Source organism: Rutidosis leptorrhynchoides, chromosome 3 (assembly GCF_046630445.1).
Source record: "Rutidosis leptorrhynchoides isolate AG116_Rl617_1_P2 chromosome 3, CSIRO_AGI_Rlap_v1, whole genome shotgun sequence".
Lineage (NCBI taxonomy): Eukaryota > Viridiplantae > Streptophyta > Magnoliopsida > Asterales > Asteraceae > Rutidosis > Rutidosis leptorrhynchoides.
In genome coordinates this window covers 511,296,097-511,306,584 of record NC_092335.1, presented here as the reverse complement: position 1 = coordinate 511,306,584, position 10,488 = coordinate 511,296,097, and the positions used below count along the sequence as shown (strand labels likewise).

Below are 10,488 nucleotides of genomic sequence, written 5' to 3'. Positions count from 1 at the left end.
TCAAAACAATCAATACCAATACTAATCTCTATTAGAGAAACATTTAACTAATTACATCATTATTGTTATGGAATATAATTCACTTTAGGGTATTAAATGTAATTATTAATTGTACAGGGGTTGAATGTATAATTTGTTAATTATTTTCAGTTAGTCGTTAATGATTGTTATAAGAAGGTTAAGAGTCAGTTATCACGGTTAGAATAGTTAGTTCATATATGTGTACAGATTCAAGAACTTGTATTGTAATTCTGATGATGATAAATGCAATTTTGTTAAATTAATCTTGTTTGCTATCCGCTTAATATGGTATCAGAGCTTACGGATATGACTGAATTCGTAATTTGATTATTCAAATCAAATTACATCGCATTCGGTCAATTATCGTTCAATTGATTGATCTTCTGTTCCGATTATTTGTTTTCTTCCAATCGAAGCTAATTGTAGCCTCGATTAATCGTTTACTTCAGTTTTCTTTGTTGTTCGTATTGACCTATAGAGATGATCCAAATAAAATCAATACATAATTGAATACGATGAATTCGATCCACGATCCTTTATACATAGCTAGTTCAGATCATCGTGGAATGATTCTGAAACAAATACTCCTTTTAATGGAACCAATTTTCTTGGTTGGAGCCGTACGGTAAAAATGGCACTTGGAGCCAAATTGAAATTAGGGTTTATAAATGGTACTAATCTAAAACCCGTTGTTACTGATGATACATATCAAAATTGGACGCGTTGTGATTACATGGTTACGTGCTGGATTCTTAACTCCATGACTGCTGAACTATCTGAGGTGTTTTAGTACACTCAATCAGTATATGAACTTTGGAAAGAAATTATTGAAAGGTATGGTCAGAGTAATGGACCACTTCTTTACGAGTTAAAAAGAGATTTGAATAATGTTACCGAAAGTAATCTTTCAATAACTTCGTACTTTAATATAATGAAGAGGTATTAGGATGAATTGCAGATTTTAATTGGTGTTCCAGTCTGCACTTGTGGTAAAATGAGAGAGTGTAGCAGTGGAAATAATGAAAAAAAATTTGAAAACTGAAAATAGTTTAAAGTTAATGCAGTTTCTTATGAATTTGAATGTTGATTATGAATCAGTTAGGAGTCAAATCATCTCTATGGATCCTTTGCCATATGTTAATAAAGCCTATTACACAGCTCAACAGGTAGAAAAACAAAAGCAAGTGACTAATACTATCGTTGAACCAACTGATTTTTTTAGTAAACATAAGCAGTCTGGTTATAAGGGAAAAGGTGAATCAAGGAATGATAAGAAACATTGTACTATTTGCAATGAAGACATGCATTTACATGAACAATGCTTTGAAAGGTTGGGTTTTCCAGATTGGTATAAGGGGAAGAAAAAACAGAAAAAACACCAAGAGTTGTTGCACATGTCAATGGTTTTGAAAACTACATGGTCAATGAAACTCCTTTTGACATGTGATATCGGCCAAAAAGTCACGTTTTTACCCCCGATATTGAGCCCCAAATCCATAAAGTTCCAAACTTTGTCGGCAAAATAATCGCTTTTTTGGTTAATTTTGTAGATTAAGTAATTAAAAAGGTGATGCAAACAGAATCAAGTAAAACGGAGTTAAAACGAAGATTCTAGAGCGAAAACGGTGAAAGACAAGTTACGACCAAGGAAATCACGACTTGCCATACGGCCTGCCACTATGTAAAATGGCCTATCATACGGCCTCGCCATACGGCCTGCTAGCCGTATGCCACGAAAAACTTTGCCTATTTAAAGGGCTTTTTGCATTCATTTTTACACACACTCAATATGTACTTCAAATTAGATTTTCAAGCATTTTAGTTAAGTTTTTAGTAGTAGCTAGCTTAGCATTTATTTTTCGAAAGATATCTTGGCGAGTCCCTGCGATCTCGTGCAGATTTCTTCATCCTTACGCTTGTCTTATTAATTAAACATGTATTGTTATCATTTATGTTTTATAATGCGTTCCGATATTACCATGTTAGCTTAATTAATCTGTATGTTGCCATGATAGAAGTTTGGGTTAGCGTAGTTATGTTAAATTAGTACGGTTATTATCGTCATACTGAACTTGTGATTTCGATAGATTTGTATGCTAGCATCTTAAGGATTGACCGACCTAGGTTGTGACCAGGACTTGTCCACCTATATGAACTTAGCTACTTCATAGGATTAAGACCCCTGGTTATACTGTATCTGAAGATTCTATGAACTCGGTATGGTCGGAGTTCCCGAGAGGCATCTAATGCGCTTTTAGGACATGAAACTTAGGAATTGAGACATGAATGACCTAGTATACCTATTGACTGTTCCAAAGTGACCTCTTAGAAGCTGTTAAGATCTAGTTAGTGCCTAAACTGTACGACCCAAACCTATTGATGTTCTTGTTTGATTGTTGCCCTAGGATTAAGTCATATCAACTGTTTAGGTATCTACTAGGTTTCTATCTGCTTTACTTTCAGTATGTCAATTGTAATGTTGTATAATGTTTAGATTAGTATGATCTCATTAGTATGATGAAATGGTTGTTAGTTTTACATTAAGATTTTGTCAACTTAACCCGACGGACTCCTTTCGTTTGTGATCAGTGTTCACTCAACACGGCACGTTGTTATTCAGTTACCCAAACTGATAACGAGGGTTAGGATTAGAACTCAACTCACTAATAAACCTAGTGCTTTACTGAGGATAACCTACGAGGTATAGTTACCTTTCAATTATACAACTACGTGACATATTTTTCACTACTCAACGAGAACTCCGAGAGTCTACAGGTAAGTAGGTCTGTGTAATTGGCTCATCCAACCAGATCTACACTATTCTAAGCATAGCTTTAACATAAACATAATTACCTTTCCCTAGCCCAAACTAATATCTTGGTCAACATTTTCCTGATCTGCATACTCCGCATATCCCTCCACCATCTTTACTTTTCCGTAATTAGGACTATTAGCTTAAAACCAACTACTATCCTTTATCTAGGTAATTTAACCAAAGACAATTATCCACTTGATCTTAAATTCGTTAAACCATTCATAAGTACGACCCTAGGTTAACTTACATCTTCTACCTTAGAAAGTTAAAAGTAAATTTAGGCTCCGTAAAATATAAATAATAGACCATTGTTCTCTCTCTTGATTAGCTGATTTTGACGCCTTGCGGCCTAACGACACCGCATAAATAAAACAGTCCGTTTCGGTCATATCAATATGTCATGTGAGAATGAGGTACATCCAGAGAATAAAATGGTTGTGGATCAAAGGCTGGTAGGAAATGATGAAGATGTTCCAAAACAAAGAGAACAATGCACCTGCCAATCATGCAGGTATATCATTATGTACTTATGCTTATTCTTTGTCATGTCTTGAAAAATCAAAGCATAAATCTATGGTTTATGTCTGGAGAGTTGATACAGGGGCTACATACCACATGTCCCTACATTTACACCTCTTTCACTCAATTACTACCTTAAAAACCCAATCTGAGACGGGTTAACCATATATAACAGTTTAAGAAATACGAAAAAATATAATTGAGTTAAATAACTTGCTAATAATTACCTGCCTGATACGGGTCGCTCGCCCATAGCCGAACAAATGGATGCTAAATCTACTTCAACATCAGCAATCACTTGTCTTAATTGAGCTCTACATTAATTTGCAGAATCTACTTTTCTTCTGTACATATCAAGGCATTCACGTTCGGTCTCTAACCATATCATGTCCCTTTCAACATCATTTTCGCCAACTGCATCTCAAATAATCTTAATTTAAGCCTCCAAATTAGTTGCACTTATGAATTAAAAACTATAGTAATAATAATAATACTAGTAATGAGTTGTTACCTTTAAAACTATAGCATTGCTCCCATGCTCAAGTTGTTTCCATTTGCAAAAGTGGATCCTTTTTTTGTGTAGAAATTCTGTGAGCAGACCATATAAATAATAATATATTACCAATAATCATCATCATATACCATCATAGAATATCATTTATTTCAAATAGTCATAAAAAAAATCACAACCATAAAACAACGTTTTGACCTGCAAGTTCTTACAAAATTTTTAAGTATGAGCCCATTTTGACTCACTCTAAATTGCACCTTAGCATGTGAGTGTTACATAAAATCGTTGGGCAAGTCGCCTTCTAGCTGCATGGTATATCCAAAGTGCAAGGTTGTAAACCTTGTTTACAATATGTCACAAGTAATCATATACAAAGCTAAATTGATACGCATTATAAACTTATATACCTTCATTTTTTGAGCCATCAAACCTCCTACATCTCTCATTTAAAAGATGATTAAATAACATATTAATTGATAGATAAAATATTAGCAAGAACACAATGCAATCCATTTAGATGAAAAAGTACCTGGATAACTATAACGAATTTGAAAATTGTTAACCTCAGATTGAGACTAATTAAGATCAGACTTTTAGAAAGAACGATTTGATGAATCAAAATATATAACTTACTAATACCATCTTCAAAGGGAGTACGGAAATTAAAGCTTGAATCATGTCACATGGAATATGAACAAAAGAAAATTCAAACATATCACTGTTTCTGTTGGTAGATTGTGGTCTACAATTAATTAGGAAAACTGAGACATCAAAACATAGAAAACATGATATATACATTTTTCGTCATTTATAATGAATCAAGACATCACTATATTCCCCATTTTGATACAAAACAACATGAATGAGGCTACAAGCTCCAACAGGTATCCGAACCACTGTAAAAATCATTGCGGAAGACTAAAAAACCAAATAATAACATGTAGATGGATGCATCCACCGCAATCTACCAATCAATAAGAACAAACCCGCCGCAAACCTGACTATAAAACTAAAATCATACAATACTCATACTAACATATAATTATTAAAATTTGACTTTATGTATATGACAATGTATATAAAATGAGTGATCCGTACATGGGCGTAATGTGGCATTGGATGTTGCAGGTTACATTTATGCCAAACACAATAAGCCCTTATATGTTTAAAGAAATTGTGTTAGTAATAGAAATCAAAATGAACTCACCAAAGTGGTCAACTTCTTAATCTTCCATGTGATCAATATCACAAAGCTTACTCAAGTCACCGATGGACCTTTGGTAGAAGGTTACTTTATCACCCTGTTTTGAAGATGCTACAATTCCTTCAGTATTCGGATACTATTAAAATCAAACACGAACTATAAAGATCATATATATTAAAACCATTTGTTATATAAAGACATTACATTCATTAATTTATTGAATTGATATAGCTTCAATACTAAACAAAAATATACCTTTGATGGACATTCTAGATATGTAACCAGATGACAAGAACAGCTTACCCGACAATCCAAGAAAGTAAGAAACCAACTAACTAACTGAATATCAATTATCTGAAACAACCATGTTGAATCTAATTCGTTCCCAATCAATCTCCCAATAAATTAATTTAAATTAAATACAATAATATAAAACGAAATCAAATAATCACTATTGGAAACCCTAACCTTTTCATTCTTGACGCATCACACAAAAGCTTCTGGTCAGACCGCAAGAACCCTAGAATTAGCCAATGTTTTCTTTAATGGAAATCATAACATTAAATGCTACTGCACGATTCGATCGTCAATCATCGTCATCTACGAATTCTGAATTAGGTGTGAACCAGATTAAAAGAAATACTCCTTAATACAAACGAATCAATCTCCTGGCTATAGATTGTTTAATCTGCTTGAATTTAGGAAGGAGCTTCTTAGCATGCCAATCGATCGTGAATCGGTTGATTTTTAAAGAGCCCTAATTTTCTTTGATTATCCTGTCTTTTTTAGATTAGCATGGGTATTACAGATATTTTATTTCCTAATCTAGCCTTAATCACGTGATTAAGGTGAATCACCATAATGGATGGTTTAGATTGAGAAGTAGAGAGAGAGATCTTTAACATTTGTGAAACTAGAATTAGAATTCCTCTCGCTTGTTATTAAAAGAAAAATTAAAATAAGTAATATTGTTTTCAATAAGAAAATCTTGACCATTCATTTAATCAAATAAATTAATTGAACCCTTGAATCAAAATATCAAATAAATATTATCTAATACAAATTTCATTTTAATTACACATTACCACACTACCACACTACCCCTATTTAATTTTAATTAGCCAATTATTTTGGGAAACAATTTTTTCAAAAAAACTTCAAACCCTTATACAGGAAATAATTATGGGCATATGGTTTTTAAATATGAAAGTGAACAATCAATATCCGTCAATTACGTTACAATTTAGTCAAATCCCTTAAATATCTTACTCTCGCGACCTTTTTTTAACTTCCTCATTCTGGCGAATTTTCTCACAGATTTCAAATTTCCAATCTTCTTCTGCACCACATTCATGAAGGATAATCTTTATCCTTTTCATCGTTCGCGATATTGGCAAAAATAAGGGTTTTGATTGTTGATCTGATTTCGTTGGTTACGTTAGTGCAAAAATTTAGGGTTGGCGATTCAATCAGGAAACAGACATCAACATCGATCTATTCGATCTATCCTTTTGGGACAATTGAATCTGAACACCTTCTTTTATTGAAACGAATCGATGAACATGTTTATCGATTTTAATTCTGCAGAAGATGTTAATAAAAGGTATGATTACATCTTTTTTAGCTTGCCAGTCATAAACATTCATTCATATGTTTCTAAATTTTGGGTATTTAATTTTGATTTATAACGAGTTGATATCTTAAGATTTTTCAATCTTCTAAAGCTATTTTTTTCATCAAACATCGATATTTTATTACTAGGTGATGAGGTATTCAAACCGATAAGGGAATCATTCAACCGGGAAAAAAAATTAGCAACTCTACGACGGTTTATCATTGATTGATCGAAAGTTTGATTTAATCAGGTAAGAATTGCCCCTAAAGATTGTTTGCTAAATCATCTCTCCGCGAATCTTACACACAACGACGATAGGAAAACATTCTTAATAACTCCGTCGATTGTATGTATTATATAAAATTCCTGATATTTTTTCTAATTTTTTATTTATATCCCTTGGCAGCAACTTTGTTTTAATGTATGAGTTATTATTATATGGTAAATGGTGCTTTATTTAAATCATATGGTAATGGTAATAGATAAATTATAGATATACCAGTTTCTCATAACTAAAATCAAATCTGGTTGTATAGTTGTGATTTAATTTTGGTTATATCAAACCTGCACACATTCGGATTTAAGCCAAAGTAGGTGGTAGTGGTAGTTTTGTTGGGCGTGTTTTTTTTTTTTTTTCCTTTCATGGATATGCTAACACACTGTTTTGGTTCATTTGATGGACTACTAATAAGATTAGACTTATTACATTGAATTGTCTTTGACAACCTTGTCTAAAACCCTCTTGAATAATTTATATTTGTAACCGTCTACCTCATATGTTTTTCCTTTTTTAAAAGGTTTTAATAGCTCATTTATGAATGCTTGGTTTGATTAATTATTAATTATAGGAATTATTTGACACTTCTGGATCATATTGAGGTTAATGGAGATCGATTAAAGTGTTTAGGTTATTATGATGGTATAGTCACAGGTCATCATACTACATGTTCTAAGGTACGTCATTCACTCATAATACGTTCTAACTAAGTGATTCACTCCTAGAGCTACATTCTTAACTGTGACTGTAGCTGCTTTTTGGGCAGTAATTCTGCCCGTTTATTATTAAAGATCAGTTCCAAATCCATCGGAAATAGTGAGGTTTTTCAGTATTTTAGGAGGGAATGAGGGAGCACTCATTTTATAATTATCCTATAGAAATTTACATATACCCAACATTCTAGATGTCTTCCTATTTTGGGATGCTTTCAAACCCGTTTGGCCCATCTATTTAAGTTGTTTATGTAATCAGCACAAGTTGACCCATTCATATTTTAATAGGTTAAAATCGACATGTTTGTCATTATGTAAACCCTTCTTATTTTATTGACCTTCATCAGTCAAAACTTTATGTATATTATTATGTCTGAATTTATTGCCTTTGTTCTTAGGTATACATTGTTTTGGGTATTTTTGCTAATAGAAGTCCTAACACCATTCATTACTCTCATAAAAGTAAATTTCTTTTACTCGATGTCGAAACCGTTTGTGCAGATGAAGAATTTTACAATTGTTTTAAGGATTCAAGAAAGAATTGGTAAGTACTATTGATTGTAAGGATTCAAGAAATAATTCGTAATTTCTATTGATTGTAAGTTATATTAAATTCGTTTTCTTAAGTTGATATTTGCAGGTTAAGAATCAGAATGGTAATGGTAAATTCTCGAGAGTTTTTTTAATGGAAAGGAAATAGACGGATTAAAAAATAATAGTGATTCTCGAGTTTTAATTAGAAAGGATAGTACAATAATATTTTGTTAACAACACTCTCCGCCCATATTTGAACGGATTGGAAGGATAGGAAAACACTATCATCCCCTTTCTTTTCCATCGCCCAATAAATTTCTCTGCTATCATCATTACACCATTTCAATTTAGAATGACACCTTCATCTTCTTCTTATTTTAACAACTTTTAAAATCATTCATGGTGATTCATCAATCTATTTACTCTTAGGGTGTATATACCCTTTCTTTTTCTAAGTATATACAAATTCAGTTGACTTTTCTTATGGCTATGAATGAATTGTATTTGTAGCAATGGTTTTAGATGTCCGATATAACTTTACTTCCTATTTTTTGGCATGTAAGGTTTAGTTATATTTCTGAACTTATTTTAAAATATTTTATGGTGTACCATATCAGAATATCATACAATACTTAATTCAGAACGGATAATAGTGTTTATGTACCCTTATTCACACTTCTGGATCTTGCCAAAAGAGTTATATTGCATTATCTTTAGAGCAAATGGATTCATAGGTGATTTTCAATTTAATGTGATACGGGTATGCATTTGTTAGGATTTATTTGTTAGGGTTCAATTTATCAAGCCCCATGTTGCTGCAGCTTGCTTAACTGCCATTATATCTCTCATTTTTAGCTCATTAATTTGAACTTTACATTTTCCAGAATTATCATTACTTCTTCATTTCTTGATTATTTTGATGAAGTTTAATTTCGAGTTTGTTTCTAAATTGTTAACAGGAGAGAGATTTGCATACAAAGAGGACTGGATATACTGAATTCACGGATAAGACGTCAGAAACAGTTAAACCGATTGCTTCGGAAGTTGCTAAGAAAAATGATGATGATATGGTTGATGCTGCTACTGCTGTTGAACCTGAGGGTATATTATTAGTTATATAACTTTTGATAATTACATGATTGTATGTAATTTGTAATTGCGTGTTTGTCTATGATCTTGATCTTTATACTATCTTACGTCATTGTTGGTGATCAATGTCTTGACTCTTTTCGTGTGTGTCGAATCAGTTTGTAATCTGATACATCTAATTCACAGATAGATATGTTTGTGTACTGTTTTGTGTCATTTGATAACCTGCAAGTATAACATTCTTTTGCAACATTGTATATAAATTCAACATTTTTGTTTAAAAGTTGTTATTTTTAATGTCTGCTTATCAAATCGTACACAAATCCATACTTTGATAATGTGGATGTAAGATGACTGATAGAGCACACATGGAAACATACTTTAGTATTTGATGAAAAACCCCTTTTGTTCATAGTGACGTTGGTTGTATTCGATGAAGTGATGAACACATATATGGAAGTATATTAGTTTAATCTTATTTTTTTACATGTTCAGCATTTGTGAATATGCCATCTGATTTGTGGTTTTTCATGTGTATTTTTTTAGAAAAGGTTGATCCTGAAGTTGATTCAAAGCTACTTGAGAAGCTTGAGTCAATGGGGTTTTCCAAGGAAAGGGCAACCCAAGAACTCAAGTATAATATTTTCTTTTGCGTTAATTAATAATCGAAGGACAACACTGATTTTACTGATTTATTTTTGTTATTTATATTTTATACTAGGGAACGAGCTCGCAAAAAGAAAGAAGAGGAAGAAAAGATAATGGAAAGAGCAAGGGAGAAGGTAATTGATGTTATGCGAGGTGTATATAAAATAGTTATTAATTTTAGCAGAAAACACTATTAAATACGATACAATTTTACACAAGATATTTATTTATTTATAGAATGGATATACTTAAACCTTGCTACAACACTTATAGGCAGTGTACCTAATCGTAAAGTAGTGTAGTTTTTAGTAAGTCCGGTTCGTTCCACAGGGAAATCTTTAAACAAAGCTCAACGCTATATTAGTTTACTTTTATAAAATTACAAATATATATATATATGTAATATTATTATTATAAAGGGGGGTTTTTACCGTTTAATGACCGGTTTGTCGATTTTAAGACTTTAGTCGCAGTTAAAACCTAATGTAAAATATAAAATAAATACAAGACTTAAATTAAAGCGTAAAGTAAATAACGATAAT

The 10,488-nt window shown here is 32.0% G+C and overlaps 1 protein-coding gene and 1 long non-coding RNA gene across 2 annotated transcripts; both read left to right on the top strand.

The window, feature by feature from the left end:
• The first annotated feature begins 652 nt into the window (after positions 1 to 652).
• Positions 653 to 1,580, top strand: LOC139901853 (uncharacterized). Its single transcript, XM_071884525.1, has 3 exons — positions 653 to 802; positions 1,086 to 1,481; positions 1,572 to 1,580. Exons 1-3 carry the CDS (start codon positions 653 to 655, stop codon positions 1,578 to 1,580), a joined length of 555 nt encoding a protein of 184 aa, XP_071740626.1.
• Positions 1,581 to 6,317: 4,737 nt separating this feature from the next.
• Positions 6,318 to 9,584, top strand: LOC139898285 (uncharacterized). The gene is made up of 3 exons (XR_011776944.1): positions 6,318 to 6,673; positions 6,832 to 6,935; positions 9,169 to 9,584. It is a non-coding gene; the product is annotated as an uncharacterized lncRNA (long non-coding RNA).
• The last annotated feature ends 904 nt before the right edge of the window (positions 9,585 to 10,488 follow it).

Excerpts from the sequence above, each read along its gene's own strand:
- LOC139901853 (XM_071884525.1), top strand. The coding sequence starts at position 653 with ATGGCACTTGGAGCCAAATTGAAATTAGGGTTTATAAATGGTACTAAT. Across the intron at positions 803-1,085 it reads TGACTGCTGAACTATCTGAG|TTTCTTATGAATTTGAATGT; the intron begins GTGTTTTAGTAC and ends AAGTTAATGCAG.